Source organism: Amblyomma maculatum, chromosome 10 (assembly GCF_055883805.1).
Source record: "Amblyomma maculatum isolate TAMU_Amacu chromosome 10, ASM5588380v1, whole genome shotgun sequence".
NCBI lineage: Eukaryota > Metazoa > Arthropoda > Arachnida > Ixodida > Ixodidae > Amblyomma > Amblyomma maculatum.
Genome location: NC_139353.1, coordinates 151,539,432 through 151,559,784, shown reverse-complemented (window position 1 = coordinate 151,559,784; position 20,353 = coordinate 151,539,432). Strand labels below are relative to the sequence as shown.

Here is a 20,353-nt window from a genome sequence, read left to right as displayed (position 1 = left end):
CTGGCCAGGCATGGTAGAAGCCAAGCCAAAACCTGGATAACGTGAAGACGACGATCGTTAGCCATGTGCTCTATCGTGCTGCTTCCATGCCAAACGTGAACCGCTTTGCTTCCGCGAACATCGGCTCGTCCGTCAAATTTCGCCGGAGCAAAATGTCCAACTCGCAACCACCTAAAAAAAAAAACACGTACACACGATATAAATACGTGTACGTCCGAACCGAATACTGGATGCCATTTCGCCAACAATTCTGAGACGAGCTTCTTTCTGGTATTCACTTGTTTTCCTTCGACGACTGAACTAATCAATTGAACGGTGGTGTCTCCGAAGCAGCTTCCCCGCATGCACCTTAGGTGAATGTAGAGAAACCGTTTCCCCGTTAGTGTCGTATAGTTACAGCACATAAACGTAAAATAAAGACAAGGAAAACAGAAAGGAGACGAGCAAGCAGCCCGGAGGGACCGCGCCCCCCGCTGTGCACGCGCTCCTCCCTTCACCCTCCGTCTGTAGGCATCTGGTTTTGCTCATGCGGTGAGTGCCGAACTGTCACCAATACACACCAAAAGGTAGTGGCGTATGTGTGCCAGCTCCGCATTCAGAGAGTAGATCGCGCTTTCCAATACTTGCAAAAGAAAAAGAAAAAACTAAATGACCGCAAGGGTATGTGGAAAGGAGGGTTGTGCTATGCGCCTCTGAAAAGATGCCAAAGAAAGAGCCTAATGTGAGGGAAGAAGCCTGTTCTCTTTTCGGCAGTGTACGAACTTAATTGACATACAAGAAAAAATATATATAAATAAATACCATGTTGCCGAAAGTAATAACCAATATCGCACAATAAAAACAGGAGAGAACTGCTCTTCCCAGAGCGTATGAAAGGTTTGAGACATCGACTTAATACTGCATTCCTCAGTGCTAGCATGTAATTGGCTTCATATCACGTACATCTAAATTGATTTTTAAAGAAAAAAACAAATACCTGAAAGAATTATTCCGACATCTGGCCACAACAATTTTCACCCTATTGATTTGTGCGTCTCGAGCAGACTGGAGCACAAAACAGGCATGTTCACTTCGCCACACCAATTCGTCCGTCTAGACACCAAAATGTCGAGCCGGAAACCATCTCAATACTTTTTAGCTCATAAAAACATGTAGGAGTACGCTTTTCAAATTTCGTTTTCTGCGCCTGAATAAGTTAAGAATCCCTTAGTCTCCTCCTTCCTCCTGCATTGCTTGATTTCACTAGAATTTGAGAGAGAAATAAAGGGCCCTAGCGGAGCGAAATCATTTTTTTTTTTTCATTGCGCTGTACTGCATACAGGCCCCATATATTTTTTGTCTCTTCTATCTCAGCATATGGTTAACATGCGCAGGCTTTTTCCTGTTTACCAGTTGCGTCTTATAAGCTGTGCCATCCATTTCATCCTGTTGCATGTTTTACCGCTACACTAGCACCATCACCTTTAAATCTGTTAGAAGAAACAAGCAGCACAAGACCAAAGAGAGGTTGTTCGTGAGAATACAAGAATATAAATTTACAGGACAGGAATATAAAACGATAACGTACAATTCGAAAGGGAGGACTTCGATAAAATGCACAGATGGTAGTGTGCCGGTTTTTCTGATTTGTTCATGTTTTTTTTTATCTGTCAGTATCACGTCATCTAACAATTTCGCTGCACCATTTCCTGTTAAGTTTCCGTGCAATGTACAGCGGGGTCCTTTATCGAATTTAAGGCAGCAGCCGTGACGTTATCGCCTGGAAACGGGAATGCACAAGACACAGTTCTGGTCCGCGCCGTCTGCGCAAAGATAATTTGCTTCACTTTTTAGTTTGCTGGTTTCCTTGCGGCATCGGACAAAAGCACCGCTGGTCAACGTGAGTTATGTCTTTCCGCTCTCCTGGGTGTTTGAGCCTGCGGCGAGCATCGGCAGAAACAAGTCAGAGGAAACGGGGGTGGCAGGCGGGGGGCATGAGGAGTTCGTGAAGTAAAAAAAAAATCTCCTTCCTAGTAGACCAGAGGGAAGTGTACTCGGGCTTCGGACATTACGGTGGAATGCCGAAAGCTGGGCAGGGGCTGCGGCATTCGGTCGTCCGATTGGGGGGTAACCAAACACCGAGAGTCGGCGGGCACACCGCGGCAGTATGCTCGAGCTCCGCGTCAAAAGGGGCGCTCTTCGAAGACAGCCGCGGCAACAGCCAAAAGCCAGGACCTCACTATTTCGACGTCACACAATGACGACCTCACTCAACCTCAAACTCACGCGTGAGTTTGAGGTTCAATTTGGTGACCTCACACAAAAAATTTCTAGCTGTCACCGACCTCACCTCGACCTCACCTCAACCTCACCTCACTCCGTGAGGTTGAGGTCATTTTGAGGTTCAGGTCCATCTCATGAGGCCGAAACCTCAAGAGGTTGTCCACCTCTGCTTAGGAGACACCCTCAAAGATCCGGAAGACGGCGATGCGCATGTGACGCCTTTGTTGCCACTGCGCAGAAACTTTGCTCTCCAGTAGAATGCGACAGCGTAGTAGGTACATTAAGCTTAGGACTAAGTTTTTTTTTCATAGTTTCTAGCGACCCTATTATTCTACGACGCGCATCACCAAATGTGGCGGTAGAGACAGAAAAGAAGGGTGTACGACTGAAAACCGGCCGAGAAACTGGGGTAATCAACTTCAAAACAACTCCCTTCTCTTTCCTTCGCAGCATTCCCCGTCCTCGAGCAAAGTGGTTGCAGTCGGAGTGGTTGCCCGCGCCGACCATTAACGCGCGTTATAGGTGTTCACTCAACGACGGAATGGACAGGAGCGAGGACGGTTGTTGGTCACTTTGCTTACTGGCGCCAACCGATTTCCTTTCGGCTTCTGCGGTGGCTTATTCGCCCTTGCGGACTGCATGATTTCGATGGCCTTTTCTAGATTTAGGTGTATGCTGCAAGTGCCCCCCCCCCCCCATTTCTCTCCTCAAATATGTGTGCACAACACTAACCTTGGTTTAAGATACGTTGTTCCTATGCTATGCTCAGAAGGTTAAATAAAGATCAGGCTTCCGAGATAGCACAGCTTTTGCCACTTTGGTCGTGAAGGAGAGCTTTGGCTTTAAAAGAAAACAGTCCACGGCTCTCCTCCTCCTAAGCAGCAATATGTACTTAGCAAAACCCGGCACGTGAATTATGAAACAAAAATAAAAACGAAAAAAGCAGATGACTCAAATGCCTCGAACAGTGGCCAAATAATCCCGATCTTGGTAAATAGAAGCAGATATACGGAAAGTGGCGCACTCTGTATTTTTACGTCAGTTATATCGACCTATCATTGCGGATTTAGGGTTTGTTGGTATTTTTCAGGAAGTCCAATTTCCCAAGTGGAAGCGAGATTTTACAAGTACCAATAATAACAATCACTTCAGTGCGAGCTCATTCCAAGGAGACCGTAAAAACACAGGGAGCATTATTGTTGTAGCATTTTTATGACTTCGAATGAGTTCTAAGCAGGTGCTTTACATTTTCATGCTTAAAACAAAGAAGCAGAACTCTCCTGCTATTTTCACCTGACTTCAGTTCCGTTTATTACCTTAATTAATACATAGAGGCATTACATAAGGCGTAGGTTCTTATACAAACACTAGTGATCATGGTAATTAGTTACTGTGAACAATGGTCAGACAAAAGTTGCGAAAACGAAGATGGTCATTTTCGTGGATTTCGTGTAGCAATTTTAAGGAGGAGGCCGTTCCAGTCTATGGTGGTTCGAATGAAAAACGAAGCAGTAAATTCGGTCGTCCGGCGTGTGGGTTCGCAATGTGAAGTGGATGACTGGTTCGTTAAGATATGCCTGCTGCTGCTGTGATTAATGGGGCTTGATTAAGTGATGAAAAAAAAAAAAACGTGACACAATAAAATGCTGGAAATGCGATGTCGACATAAAAGTGTCGATACACCGGATTCTCTTTTTAGGGATCAAAACCTGATTTTCTATGAGCATGATGCATGAATCAATGTAACAGCGCAATCTTTAACCAATTATTTTTGACGAGATATGCTTGATTGGGCTCCAGATGGGTCGCATGCATTTTAAATTTTTGGCCTAACAAATGAAATATAAGCCAGTAGTTTTGAACACGGCGGTGCATTCCACAAATTCTCTGAGTTTTTGTTAGATGTTGATATAATGTTACTGACGTATGTCCTGACGTTACTGACGTATGATATAATGTTACTGACGTATGGCAGTGGCACGGCTGCTCCTTGCCACTGCCAGCAAGTCGACCAGCTGCTCGTCGCCCCTCAAAGCGTCCCTCCCGCTCCACTGGCGCTGTCGAAGACACAACCGGGGCCATAATTCTCACCAAACTCGGCGGGCCTGCACCACGTGTCGGCAGAAGAGGTTCCTGGAAGTCCAAAGGGAACAGCGATGGGCTGAACCGCGTCCATGCCACGGATAGAAGGTTTCAGGCCTGGGCATGTGTACGCGCTGGCGGCCTAACCAGACGCGGACGCCCGCCTGCCCTGAATTTCCAGCCTACGAGGCGGCTGCGGGCCAGCACCGGAGACGCAAGGAGGATTCCTCTGTTACCGACACCGCCGAACGTGCGCCGCCACTGCCAGGTTCTAAGGGCCCACGCAAGCGGGGGACCCCCTAAAGAAAAAGGAAAGAAAGGAAGGCCTGTAGAGAGGAACACGGCCAACCGTCATGAAAGGAGTAGCTTAAAAGACGCCGAACGAAACGGTCGTCAGTTGGAATTTCTGTAATGTTTCTTCCATGTAGCCATTAAATCAGTTTATGAAGTTTCACCGGAGTTTTATTCTGTGACCAAATTATGCCAACGCAGACACGACGACAACAACGATTACGACAACATGTGCGTCCCAAGACAAATCATGAATAGGGTTACACGTAAGCATTTACAAGAATCTACCTGTTCAAGCGGGGGGTTAACAGTTGCGTAAGAAAAGAAATAGGGAGCGCGATGGTGCGAGAAGGACAGGCAAGTGAATTTGCTGGTGATTACGGTCATTAGGGTAATATTGCACCATTCTGAATCGTTCTTAAACAAGTTCTAGAGAGCAGAATGGTGCGATGCGTTATAGATAGTGCGGTGACACAGTCGTCCGCAAATATGCGTATATTAGAGGAGACATATTAAAGTGAATCATTAAAATATATGAAAATAACAGGAAGCCAAGAGCAGATACTTGCAGCATACCGGAAGTTACTGGGAGGGGGCTACACAAATTATTGTTGACCGAAACCATTTGCGTACGAATATACAAAAATTCCCGTATCCACATCAGAACATTAGGATCCAGGTTTATTCGTTGAACTTTTAGTTGTAAGCGGTAGTTAGGCACTTTATCAAATGCTTTCTCTAAATCCAAAATAGATAGCACCGATTCGCACATCGATGACCAGGTTAAGACGCAAGTCATGAAGAAAATAGTTAATTGGGTTTCACAGGAGAAAGCTATGCGAAACCTATGCTGCGACGGGTTAAAATAGTTGTTACCATCTAAGAAAAAAATAATTTGACAGTAGACGACGTGTATTATGATTCTGCATGACACGCTTGTTAGCGAGATAGTTCGCTAATTTAATGTAGAGCTTCTGTTGTCTTTCTTGTAGATTTGAATGACCTATGCCACTTACCAATCATCCGGAAAGGTAGTGAAGAAAGTGACTGAGAACAGTAATGACAGGCAATAAGCAGACGTGTGTCTTGTGTTTCTTGGAATTTTATAGTTCATACCTTCATGCCACACGATGATGATAGTGCAGTCTTCAGAGTTATGGATGAAATTCCGTCTTCATAAACTGCGATGCTTAGTATGACACCTTTCATAATGCAAAAAGAAAAAAGAAAAAGAAAGGGCCTTTTGATTTCATTCGAGAATACTGAGGAAAATGCGGAATTAAATGTGCCAGCACATTCAACGCTTGTGTCATTGGTGAGGGTAAGTGCGTATTTTGGGTTAGAGTGTATTACTTGCCAAAACAGTTTTGGGTTAGTACGCAACAAATTTGGAAGTGTAGTATTATAAAAAGGACGTTTTACGCTGCGAATGACAGTCAAATATTCATCTTGAACTACCTAATATTTAGTTTTGCTATCAAATTGTGTTGCCGCTATCTTCCCAATAGAGGCGCTTATTTTTCGAATTTTTTTTAAAGAATCAGTAAAGCATGCTTTTTGGTTACTTGTACGAATGTTGACGGTTGGTATATGTTTATCAGGTGAATCATTTATTTATTTTTCAAGATTGCCCAGTTATCATGTGTCGATTGAATGTCATATGTAGCTTGTTATGCAGGAAATTAGGTCTTAAGTTCTTGATTTATCGCCCCTTAATGACTATTTTCTTAAAGTGTTACAGTCTTCTTCAAGGTCATATTTGGTATTACAAGAAAAAAGAAGGCGGCTGGAATGACATTTTGGTCTATAATTCTCTGAAGGTAAGTAATGAATGAGACGGCATCGGGTTTACTAGCCAAAATAAAGTCAAGAATGATTTTAGATTGCGATAAGGTGCGCGTTGGTTCTGAAAGCATATGTGATAAATTACCGTTGAAATGTATTACAATAAAGTTGCCTTTTGCGGAACCTACTATTGATGCAGGTGGAAGATTACGAAATTCTATGTTTGGGAAGTTAAAATCCCCGAAAAGGAGGATAGAGGCACTTGGGGTAGCTTGCTGTGGGTTAGATTAGGTTGTTATTTTGCTCGTTAGAAAAGTCATGGGTGGAATGGGGACGCCTGTAGCAGACTCCCAGTAACAGTGCTATTGGTTATGAATGACACAGTAACTTAATTATTCCGGTCTTAGATTAGCCGTTGTGGGGCTCCGCAGCCTCTTTAGGTGTTTTAAACCGCGCGCGCGTTTTCCTGTTTGTGTTGTGTTTGCGCGAGCAGCGCGAGTGCGCATGAGTGAGCAGATAATCTTGGGGGCGGGATGTTAGCGGCGAAAGACGCGGGCAGATACGCGCGTCGAAGCAAGGCGCGAGGCCTTTTTTCGCCCCGGCGGGGCAAGCAGCGAGCGACATGGGCCAGCGGGGTGTGCAGGGACTACGGAAAGCAGACCGGCGTCACGAAGGTGGAAGGAGTGCCTGCAGAAACAGCCTGGGCGTATTCGCGTGAGTTGCTGTAACGCGAGGAGCAATGCTTCTTGTTCCGCCGTGAGCGCTTTGGCCTTATTGCTCGCCCTATTCGCTCCGCAGTGTGTTTTGTCTCGCCGCGGTAAAGCCCTGACATATTTCCCGCTTTTCTTCGCTGTTCTATTGTCGCGCGCATGAACAGCATGTTCTCAGCGCAGTAGCGCCTGATGTTGTTTCCTTTCTTTTTAATGCATTTTCGTTTATCCGGATTAAAGCGGGGTTATTAAGAGACTGGATTTGTCACTCTTCAGTCGAGACCATGGCTCGCGGACCGGCTTTTTGGAGGCGAGGCCTTCATCTGGCGCCCCATGTGGGGCCTGAACCCATGACCCTGAGGTTAAGTCTCATGCTCTACGGACAGAGCTAGCCGGACCCTCTGTCGCTCACTGTTAAGTCAAAGTCCCTTCACGTCTAAATGACGAGTGACGCCATAAAACGTCATTATTTCAGCTGTGAGAATCGGAGCGGTGACCTTGACAAACGATTTCTAGGGAAAGTCTGCTCTGAACAGCTGCCAACTAGCATATCCGTTATGCTGTCGGAGTGTAGCTCGCCCTGACAGAAGCGTCCATTCAGTTCGTGGTGAGATCCTCGATCATATTGATAAAGCCATACAACTGATTGAACGGATAAAGGAGGCCTTCTCGTTCACAGTATTTTGTTAGCCTCTACTCTTTGTTATCCTCATTACTTCATTTTTTTCTTGTACGATGTGCACCTAAACATCGAGCACATAAGGTGGATGGCATGAAATGGAACTCGCATACTGGGCTCGTGCCGTTCAGGCGCTCGTCAGCTCTGTGATCTGTGGTCCGTTGAGATTCTCCTACTCATTCCGCCTGATTTTATCCTTGGAAACGCCAAAGACATTGATGCTGGTGATTACGACGAAGCTGCTCATTTCGTGGTGCCGGTTTTATGTAAACCACGATTTACAGGGAGGCTTAGAGCGAGAGAGACAAGGATAAGAGAGTGACACAGGACGGTCGCTCGTCTGCTCGCGCTAAACCTCCCTGTAAATCATGGCCTGCCAACTGTACCAAAACTCAGCTTTGCTTAAACTATGTGAACCGTACTTGCGCGGGCAGAGGAGACTTATCGGGAGATATAGGACAGTGGTCGTACAACCAGAAAGTTCGGTAAAAAATCAGGAGTCTCCCGGGGACGTCAGCAGAGTTGGCAGGCATGCGGAAGAGCCTTGCAACTTGGCCAAGTTGATGCCTGCGGTGGGCTTGTGATCCACGAGCTCATGGCTTTCCTCTGCATCGGCGATTCTGCAGAACGTGGCAATTCTCTGCCCCAGGCACTCTGCGGCCTCCGCAGAACAAGCTCGCGAGACCGTAGGCAGACGGTAGCATAACGTGACTCAATCATTCTTCCCTGGTCCAGCACCTGTTCGGCCTTCGTCCTCGCTCAACATTTTTAACGCACGACGCGCCAACGCCAGGTCGTTGCGAAGAATAGCCCTATATTTATTGTAATCGGCCATTACAGGAGTTCAATGCAAATGCTAACACTTGAATTGGTTATGAGCGATACAGTAACTAAATTATTCCGATCTTAAATTAGACGTTTACAACAAAACATAAAATTTGCTGACGATCTGCTATGAGAACACCACCGCTCTTTGATAATTCACGGTCACTTGGGTGAACTTTGATGTCAGGCAAGTTGCGCCAGAACTTTGATATCACTAACGTCATATTGTAGCCAGTTTTCTGTTAGAATAAGCAAGTTGCCTTGTGTTGATGCGATGATGTTAGAAACGAGCCTAATCTCCTCTGAAGATAACTGCGTACGTTAGTGAAGATTGCGGGAAACGAAAGATCCCTTCTGGGAGTTAGTGTACTCTGTCTCTATTTATGGGATGCGGTGACTGCTACTCGATTTCTGTTAGTTATACACATCGTCTAAAGCTTACCATTTAGGGCCAATGCGATCTGAATTTGAGTCCGGACTTAATCAAGACTCAGATCATGATCTGAGCGTGAATGAGCCCGAGAGAGTCGATACATGTGTGCGTCCGCCGACCTGTGGGTGATTATAAAATGGTCTGAGCCTTGCGCCTGGAACCGCAGTGAGTCTGGTTAAACTAATACAGGGGGGCGCCACTCGCGAATAAAAAAGATAAAAATGCCGAATAAAAAAAAAACACGAACAGGATGGCAGCAACGCGAGCACGAAAACGCAGAATTATTCCCTCCTGAACAAAAATCCAAACGGGTTGTTTGTTACTTAGAAATATTTTATCGCGCCTTTCAAATAAGAAAACTCAACTGCACTATATCTCAGATTTCACCACTTATGATCTAGTCATCCGAAACGGGTGTCGTGCTGTGCGCAGTTCATTTTGGTCATTTTGCATTTGACGCTGACTCTAGTCACTGTGAGCGAAAACGCGATCAATTTATAGCTCTTGCTCATGTATTAAAATCGAAATGCCTGCAAATTGTACTCAACCCCATCCCGTCTTTGTGCATATGCGTGTTGAATTGTATTGTTGATCGCAGCGTCAGTACAGCTCCTTAGTCGGCGGTCATTTTGAGTAGATTCCTTGAGCAGTCAGAGTACTTTTCGTGTTCCTGCATACGATATCGTGTGCTAAACAATGACAATTTTTCTAAGTATCTGTAAGATGCTTGGATATCGCGTCTTCAATTTCTTAAATTTCAGTACACAGGGAAGCGTGCGACCCCCGAGTACGGATCATTTGTTCGTGCTGCCCAGAAGCTTGTCACCTGTTTCGGGATCTTTTCAGCACATGGCCGCTGTTCGCCGCCTTATTGTTTGATTGGTTCTCAGAATGGTCATGTGTTTCAATCTTGTGGCGCAAAATTTTGAGCTGTCAAAATGGCTTCTTGCAGTGCCGTCAAAATAACGTTAAGTGTCAGACACATCTTTAGCAGAGCTATTCACGCCGACTGAATAGTAGATATCAGTAACTGCGGACGGAAAAAAAAAATAAAACTGGTATAGATGATTGGGAGGAAAACACTTATGCTTGTATTACGGATGAGATAAAAGGTACTATTCCTGTAATCTGACTGGTTCACGTTGTGCAGCGAGAAATACGTCATGCATACACATCAGACTGTTATGACAAAATGAAGTTTCATGACATAAACAATGTGCTGTCATTGACGAAAATGGCAGAAGTTGGGCGCCACGTTAGGCGAGTGCATAAAGCGGCGAATTTGATGTGGAGTACAGGAGGCTGTCAACTCACCGCAGTTTCGTACAAAATTACTCTGGGTGGTGATGTAAGCTGAGACATCTTGCTGTAATTACAGAAAGTACTGAAACGACGCCATAAGAGTAGTTTTCAGCCGCGCAACCTTTTGAAGGATGAAAATGGAAGCGCAAATTTACAGCCGCACGAGGGCACTATCTGTCTTCCCGTCGCAAACGCTTTGCTCTCGCAGAGAAACCATTGATCCGTGAGGTTGCCAAGCGAAGCAATGGCGGTCTGCTAACTCAAGCGGCTTATCTGCGCGAGATGAGGCATTTCAGAGAGCACTGCGACGCTTTCGAATTATCTGTCTGGACAGTTCGTAAGTGCGACCACCCGAGGAGTCATATGGTGCTGTGACTGGCTCGGCGGCACCGTTAGACGCACGATGCTGAACTTCGTACAGTCGAGCGCGATTTGAAGGTTATCGCGCGAGCGTCGACCAGCCTTGCACTCCAGGCACCTGGCGGCCGGGTTTGGAACAGGAAAAATCATGATTTCGCACTCTTCTCTCCCTCGTTCGCTGTTCCATGCAACAACCATCACCCCCGCGACATACTCACCGCCCTTTCGCTTTGTTCTAAGCTTTCCATTTGTTGCGATAAAGTGTCCAATTTCAGATAATACCGAAGAATACGTCGCGCTCATAACTATAACTGCCTGTTCGTAGAACCAAACGAAAAAAATGAAAGTGATGTCCCAGCAGGGAGTGACGGCTAACAAAGGAACAGCAAAAAGAGTGAGGGAAGCTGGCTTGATACCTCCCTCGCCTCGGCAGAGAATTCTGGGCCATGGCGCTGTTCATGTACCCGGTCGGCGCTCGCGCGATAACCTTCAAATCGCGCTCGACTGTACTTTTCTTTGCACAGGCGCTACTGGAATGCAGTGGATCGGGCTGTGGCGACTTCCATGTGTCCCCGGGCCATCTGTCTTTTGTGACGTCGGTGACGCGACATCGGCAACCAAGTTTGCATACGGGAGTGTTTGGGTCGCTTATATCGGTGCACTCAGATGGAAACCGCATGGAAGGACTATCGCCGTTACCTCGTTTGGACACATCGTTTGGCGCAGCGGCAACATCCGAGACTTCGTGGGAACGGCCTAAAAAGACTGGACGGACAGCAGATCTCTTCAGTGGGCTCGGCGGCACCGTTAGACGCATGACGCTGAACTTCGTACTTTTCTTTGCACAGGTTAGTAACAAATGGTCATTCACAAGTTGCCTTAGAAGCGATTGTGCCTGCCTTGTCGTGCTGCCGATCCCCCAGTGTATTTTTTGTTGCTGCCATGAGTAATCGCGAGTGCTTTGCATGCTGTTGAAGCTAAGTGGCGATGTGGAGGAGAACCCTGTGCCTGATGAACAGAAACTGGATCAAATTCTGAGCACTGTCACGGAAATTAAGGCTACCCAAACTGCTTTGCAAGGTGGATTTGAGGGTGTTCAGTTCAGGCTCTCTGAAATAGAAGACACATTAGCGTCGCTAAAGCTATGTAATGAAAAAGTGCAGAAATGTGAGGAATCTGTAGTGGTGATGCATAAGGAATTGTTCCAAATCACTAAAAGATTGGATGCCCTGGAAAATAGAAGCCGTAGCAATAATATTGTGACCTTTGGATTGAAAGAGGAAAATAACGAGAGTGCCTCCGAGCTTCAAAAAAAAGTAGAAAACAATTTCTTGAGAAGCAAATTGGAAGTCCAGGTCAGATCCATAAAACGCATCCATCGTGTTGGCAGGAAAGATGCTGGCAATGAACGCCCTGTCATCTTGCGCTTTTATGATTTCACTGAAAAGGTTAAGGTTTTTCAAAGTTGCCATAAGCTAAAGAACAGTGGAATATCAATATCTGAGAATTTCTCGGTTCCTGTGTGCGAAATACGCAAAAAATTATGGCAGTCTTTAAATTGAATCGCGACAATGGGGATAAAGTAAGTTTAGTTTTTGACAAGCTCAAAATAAACAATAATATGTACGCATGGGATCCCACAGAGGATAAAAGGGTACCAGTGAGGCAAACGAAAAACACATTTTCGAAATCTCATGGTGGTCCCGCTGAATGACGTTTTCACAATAATCCATTAATCATTCTGGGTTTCAATGCTAGGAGCATTGTTAATAAGGATGATAAATTAAAAGAATTATTCCTGCTTTACAGTTCAGACGTAATAATAATTACAGAAACGTGGTTGCACTCTTCCATACATGACTCGGAAATCGTCCCTGATTCTTACACACTTCTTAGATCTGATAGGAACAGCCGTGGTGGTGTGGTTGCTATTGCCATTAAGCAGAACTTCTACTTCAAGGAAGAGGAAGGCATGGACGGCCATTAAAGTGTTTGGTGCATGATAACAACGGGTAATGATAAGCAGTAATCGGTGGTATTTTTAGGTGCCCGAACGCCACAGATGACTATCATTTGAAATGGCACGACTATTTGAATTCTAAAATGAAAGAACGGACTAAAATCATATTATCTGGAGATTTCAATTTACCCGGAATTGATTGGACCACCTTAACTCCTGGAAGAAAGGAAGTGATCAATTGCGAACTGCTTTTAAACATAATGTTCAGTTTTTTGTTTACAACAGCTGGTTACTATTGCCGACACGCATTCAGGGCTAGACTAGCTCAGTGCTCAATCTTGTTATTGTATCTAGCATGTGAACCCCGGAACTTGTCATTGCGGAAAGTATATCAGACGATAAGTTACTCGCATTAACATTTCCACAGATGGGACAGCAGAGCACCGCAGTCCACCTTGAGCAGACACGTATTGTAACGAAAGGTTATAGTCGGGCTTATGACGTGAGCATCATCGACTTTATATATTTAATTCGGATATTTATATTTTGGAAAACCGGTCAATTGTTTAAGACTTACGGCTAAAGCTCAAGGAAACGATAATATACTGGGAAGAAAAATTCATTCCATCCAAGACGAAAAGAAGACAACGTAAAACGCCATATATTACCCGCAATATTATTCACCTAAAGCGAAAACTCGTGAGAATTCGTAGAAGTAAAAAATCACTTGCGGAAATATGTGAAATCCCCCCTCCCCCCTGTTCATGAAATAAATTAAAGAGGCGAGAGTAAGGTTTTTTTCAAGCACAATGTCGAACTTTGTCTACACAACCACAGAAATGTTGGCGCTATTCATCAAAATCTGATGACGCGATCTCAAAAATATAAGTTGACGGATGTATCATAAATATCAGTGAGCGATTGCAAACTATTTAAATTCATACTTCCAATCTGTCTTCACACGTGCAACACCGGTGAATCCAACCCCTGCGCAGCACACTAGCCACATGCCCGAAGTGGTGATAACACAAACAGGCGTCCTTAACTTACTCTTGCAAATAGGTACGAAAAAGTGTCCTGGTCCTGATGGCATCTCAAACGTATTCATCAGACGCTATGCTGAGTAGACTGCTCCTTTTCTGTGCGCAAAATGTACCGAGTCACTTAAAACAGGTACTGTTCCACAAGATTGGCTCCATTCAAAGGTGAACCCTATTCACAAGGGCGGCAGCAAATTGCTGGGGAACGCATACCAACCTATATCATTAATCAGTTCTTGTTGCAAGGTAAGGGAGCATATAATTCATAATGCTATCGTAACATACTTAGAAGAAAACAACCTTCTATTCCCCAGACTACATGGCTTTCGAAATAAATTGTCAACAGCTGCTCAAGTGTTTGAAATCACACTGACCTGGCATCAATAATTATTTCTCGACTACAGGCTGATACAATCCTCATAAATTTCGCTAAAGCTTTCGATCGTGTTCACCATAAAAAATTTATTTTAAAACTAGAAACGATAGGTATTGATCTGAAAATAGTAGCATGGATAGAAGCCTATCTTTCCAACCGTAAACAGTTCGTCTCAATAAATGGTTTCCACTCAGATTACCTTGAAGTCCTATCGGGGGTCCCGCAGGGCTCCGTTCTTGGGCCCCTGCTGTTTCTCACATATGTAAATGATATCTATTTGTGTGCCGAACATGGAGTGACAATGCGACTTTCTGCAGAGGACTGCGTGATTTATACAGCCGTGAACAGCTCTGGTGACCAAATGAAACTTCAGTCTTCTTTAAAAAACATTTCTGACTGGTGTGCAGCCTGGGACATGCAAATTAACATATCGAAAACGGTGCATTTAAACACAACAAGAAAAAAATTCCTTTGTCTTACAACTACACATTATCTGGCTCCCCGATACCACACGTAGCCAAAGCAAAATACCTGGGGATCACACTAACCCAAGACCTTAAATGGCATGCACACATCGAGAACATATGTAGCAACGCATTCAAGCAGCTTGGTTTTCGTCGCAGCAGACTAGCAATGGCTCCATCGCACGTGAAGTTAACAGCCTATAAAACATTAGTACGACCTATCCTTGAGTATGCAAACATAATCTGGGATCCCCATCAAGCGTACCTGATCGAAAAGTTAGAAACAATTCAGTCGAAAGCACTACGATTCATATATTCGAAATACTCACGTCATGAAAGCGTAACAGCCATGCGCATCACTGCACAAATACAGATCTTGTTTTGTCGCCGGAAAACGACTGTAATGAAGTTCCTTTACAACATTTATCATGATAGATTAAACATACATAAGACTACCTGTTAACACCCCAGCGTCGATCCACCCGAGGTAGCCATAACTATTGCATAGACCATTCTTGGCGCGTTGCAACACGATTAAATACTCGTTTCTTCCTAAGGCTATCGAAATGTGGAAAGCGTTAGCAAGTGAAATTGTTAACATTACTAACCCTGACAGGCATCGATAGATCGCCAAGTACTGCCTTAAACTTCAGCTCAAACACTGCCATATTTGTCTAGCACTATGCATACACTTCAATGTCAACGAAATGGAGTCTTCCCACTATGGAAGAAGCAAGCAAATTTACTGGCAGCTTCTTTTTTAATAAAGTAATGTACGCGCCATGTATATGGAACATGTTTGCTTGCCACTTATGATGTATTTCACGTAAGGTTTTGCAGATGTGTGCATACAGGCTCACCCTTTGCTTATTATTCGGAAAACAAATATAATTACTCAAGAGCACGTTATGACACTACGCTGTATTCATGTGATGTTGTTAACTGACTTTTTATCTTGACTGCTTTTTAATCCAGCCAAAAAAGAATCTTTCTTTATTGCTTTGCATTTTAGCGTTTCGACACTAATGAACACGTGCACGCGGCGTCACCATAGCTTCATACCACGATTTCCAGTCATCTTTCGCTTTCATTCCCTTTTCTCATTTGATCCCCGTCTGTATGTGCAAATTGGCCCCCCTGGGCATTGACAAGTTAACCTTCCAGCTGTACTCCGTTCTTCTGTTTCTGTCTCTCTTTCTCAGAAATCTTTCGCGTTTCGCAGGAGCCCTTTCGCGCGCTAGCGCATGAAAATTTAACAGACTATGTATGCCTTCCACTAAATTGGTTGTGTGCGTGTGTGTAACTGGGTTACACTTGGTTATATTTTCATGCGCTGGTGCGCAAAAGGCTCTTGCGAACGCGAAAGATGTCTCTCTCACTGCGCTGCTTTCCGCGCTCCACACAACTCAAGTTAATACTTTAAGAACTTAGCGGGCTTGCTGACCTGATGGTAGCGGGTTTTAACACGGCTGTTCAAAAAGGTGGACAGAAAAGACAGTAGCTAAGACTAATTTTTGATATTCTGAGACTGGACATGGATCATGACGGGTGCGCGGGCGCCGCTTGGCCAGTGCTGGAGCCACATCGCAAATCTGTCGATTCCATTGTTTACGACGACGTTCTTAAACGTTTTAGTTCTTGCATTCAAATGCCGCTAATACGTGGATGTGAGAGGTCATCGGCGGTTACGAGGGGCAATGCCATTTTTCGCTCCTATTCTGTGCCAATCAACTGCGAATATTTCGTTGCCATTCTTTCTCTTCAGCTGTAACGTTCCTCGAGTCTCATAAACCCGTTCAGCCTCTCCGTGCGTAGCTGCTGTTGAATGTGCACTCGCCAGCAGGCTCCCGCAAACGCAATGCCACCTCACGACCGCGCTCTTGCTCGCGCCGGCCGTTCGCGCATGTATTGTTACTTTTGATAAAGAGGGTATGGCATATGTCATCATTTTGATTTCAATCGCAAACTAGGCTTGCGACGGCGTTCTGAAGGGTAAAAGAAATAGGATGGCACCACCCGGAATACTGCAAATGGAACACATGTTTGATATAGAAGTTGTGAAATCTTCCACTACATGGAGGTTCATTAGTGATGCCGTACGCCATCGTTATGAACCCCGTCGCCTGTTGACAATCCCAACTGCATCTAGTACAACTACAGCAATGGCAGACGGATTTCGCATTATGGGGCTAGTAAGGCATTTGCGTTATTATGCCCATAGATTTCGTGTACACTATTTCAATAGACACGAGTATCGAGCTCAGTGACCGGAGGAACAAAGCGGATGCCGAAAAATAGTATCGTTTGGTTTACAAATACTTTTCTGTGGTTTGGTAAGCCCCAGGCCACAGAGAAAAGAGATATTAACTAGAGTTGCACTCAACACCTTCTAAATATCGGTGCTTCGTCGATAAACATGCATTCGAACATTCTTGGTGACTGACGTAGCCGAAGCTATCCACGGCCGGCGTTCAGATTCAGATAAAATAAATAAATTGGTTCACAGGAAGGGAAAGGCGCAGTAACTGTCACACTTGCTCTGTGGACACCCGAACCGCGCCGTAAGGGAAGGGAGGGAGGTGGGAATGAAAGTGGAAAGAGAGAAAGAGGAGCCGTAGTGGAGGGCTACGGAGTAATTTCGACCACCTGGGGATCTTTAACGTGCGCTGACATCGCACAGCACACGGACGCCACTTCGTTTCGCCTCCATCGAAACGCAGCCGCCGAGGCCGGGATTCGATCCCGGGAACTCCGGCACAGTAGTCGGGCGTCTTACCACTGCACCACCCCGGCGGGGCCAGATTCAGATGCAGTATATCGCTTTTGCTTCATTATCATGCAGTTAAACCATGCCGGTAATACTGCGTGAAAAGATAAGTGCGTATGATCCCACGAGACAGGTAGATCATACACCGATGCACATAACCCTGTCCATTTATGCGCATTAGTTTATGGCAACATGCACAGTCCAGGGTAATGGTCATTTCCGGGGTAAAAAAAATAAAACGCTGAATAGGAAAGCGTACAGTGTCAATCACACTTAGCGGGAAAATGCTTTCGCGTGATCATGCACCTGTGGAACGCCATTGCATTTAACTGGTCCGCGAATCAATGCTAAGCGACACGCGAGAAGATTTACAACGATGCGGTGCTTCATGTTGACGGCCACTCTGCATCAGTTTTCTACCCGTTTGGGTACAATAGCGCTTCTCACGCGTGCAGCCCGCGGGGCCGGGTTCCTGTTTAGTATGATTGACTCTCCCCATGCGCGAAAAGAGAAATCCCACTGCGCGGACACACTGACAAGATGCGTCGTTCCAAAGGCAGGGCTGGATTTTTCCCAATTACTGCCCTTGCGTCACCAGGGCACTCTATAGACTTTGTATAGATTCGATTGGCTGAAAGTGAACGCGCGTCACCTGCTGATCGGACGCGGCGCGCCAAAGAAAGCGAAACGTGCACACAATATTAAAGCATAACAATGGTTAGTCAGCCATAAATACAGTCAAAATAAAACGAAGGGTAAATGCTCCAAATGTCAAACAGCCACAGCAAAAAAAGAGGCCTTAGCGCACCATAAAGACATCCAGACGAATTACCATGAAGCAATGCCTGAATGTAACGCCATCAAACAAAAACAACATAAAATGCAAAAGCTTTCTCCCGAAAGCTCACCCTGCTTATGATTGTTCATCGCATCGGCCCATCTAGCCGTCTATTATTTATTAAATGAGGTTTTCAGCGTTTATTTGTAACGCTACTCCCACCTCTCAAAAAGGTAGTCATTGGGGATATGTTTACCCGGAAAGCAAAAATGTCAACGTTGAAAAAGATTAAAGAACGCTGGATATGTCGAAGAAACGCCTTCCGCATGTAGATGAAATTTCAGACTCGCCGTTTCTTAATTTTGTTCCATTCACTTCATTCCAGTGTGGCTTTCGTTTCAGTTTTAATTCGCTTTGTTCTTTATCTGTTAATCGTTAGTTTCTCCGCGCTTTCACTTATAATTTCGTTTCCTCTTGTATATTCACCTTTCCCTCCAGTTTCTTTTTTTCCGTCTTTCTTTGATTTTTTTTTGTCGGTACTATTTTTTTGCTTTCATATACAATTTGTGCCCTCCTCCAATGAGCGTCTTTTGTAATTTCTCCGTTTCTTCCTTTTACTTTCCTTCTTTTTTTTCTCTTCGTGCGAACCAGTTTTCGCTTGTGCGCTGGTTGCAGAATGTTCAGCTATGTGCGAGCTTAAATGATAATGCATTCTAAACATTTCGGTGTCGATGACTTCCAGAGGACTTGCCAATTAACAACACCGTTCTTTTTTCCTAACTGGAGTCTCTGGGAACCTTTGGCCGAACTTTAACATATTATTACTCAGTTGCCTTACTGATCATTTCGAAATAATAAGCTTGGCCGACATTTTATTGCACCCAGCATCCATTAACCAATGTATGCCCCAGGGTTCAATTTTAGGACGACTGTATTTTTTAGCATGCATCAAGAATTTTTCTGGTTATTTCACCAAATCTAACTGCATTTTATACGCTGATGACACTACATTATATACTAGTGACAGAAATATAAATGATCTAATCAAAACATTGAAGCTGAACTAAAACTTACAGCTGACTGGTTTCAGGTAACCAGATTGAAATCAATCCTTTAAAGAAAAGGAAATTTTACGATGTTTAATTCGCAATCATAAACAAGCGATTAATATTGCTCTACTTTATTTGGATAACCAAATTATACCACTTTCTGATTGCACTACATTTCTTAGTGTCCCACGAGACGAACATCTGAGATTTAGTATGCACTCGGAATCATTGTCAGAATGGGCTTTTTGTATTGGGGTGCTTCTTAGAACTCATCATTACTTTCAGCAACATATCCCCCGGGCACTTTTTTTAACATATTCACAATCAATTAACATACTGCATATCAACTTGGGGAACTGCATATCTTATTGATATATCAAGCTTTCATCATTTACAAAATAGTGCAGTTCGAATATTTAGCTTTCCTCAGTCCACTTCCCCCCCTCCCCCTATACCGGAATCTTATTATCCTTTCTTTGTTGAGTCTGCCTCGCCACAACAGTTCTGCTAATGGTGATATTGTAATTACTGCTCTTTTTTCATCTTTGTTCATAAACAGTAATCTGACCAAATTTTGCGGCAATTTGCTACTGCCCATAATTAACACTATCTATGACAAGCAAAACCTTCTGTTTTTAGCTATAACTATATGAAACTCACGGCCCTCATGCGTTAAAACAGATCAGTGTCCAGGTTTTTCAATAATAACGTCAAAGCAATAGCGGCTGTGACTCAGTGCTAAAGTACTGTATCTTCCTGTGCAGATCCTTGGATGCATCGTCAAGCTGGCTTCATGGAACAATACTCCAAGTGGCGTCATCTGCGCATGCTTCGCAGACGGGTCATCGACTTACGAGCAGCATGCTGAAACCTTCGTCAGTGCATCGCCCCTGTGTGCGATAGCTACGGCTTGCCGGGTGGATCAACGGCTTGGCTCCTGAGCGTTCCATGGAACTTTGGTGCTTGTGAGCGCACCGTCGACTTCGGGAGCAGCGCGACGTCACCAGCCAAGAGCTTAAAAGCGCCATACGAGATCTCGTTCTTCAGTGGACAAAGCAACAGCGGCTGTGACACAATGCTAAAGCACTGTCTCTTCATTGTGCAGGTATGTTATCTTGAGAATACTCGGTGCCTAAGATCAGACAATCGATCATTGCTGCTGTTTCTTTGCCCACAAGACGCAGTTGGTT

At 44.7% G+C, this 20,353-nt stretch overlaps 1 protein-coding gene across 1 annotated transcript; it reads left to right on the top strand.

Moving 5' to 3' along the window:
• The first annotated feature begins 6,924 nt into the window (after window positions 1–6,924).
• On the top strand, window positions 6,925–20,104 carry LOC146177728 (uncharacterized). Its single transcript, XM_084581626.1, has 4 exons — window positions 6,925–6,928; window positions 6,980–7,134; window positions 11,254–11,577; window positions 19,928–20,104. The coding sequence occupies exons 1-4, from the start codon at window positions 6,925–6,927 to the stop codon at window positions 20,102–20,104; spliced, it is 660 nt and encodes a 219-aa protein (XP_084437752.1).
• Window positions 20,105–20,353: the final 249 nt, after the last annotated feature.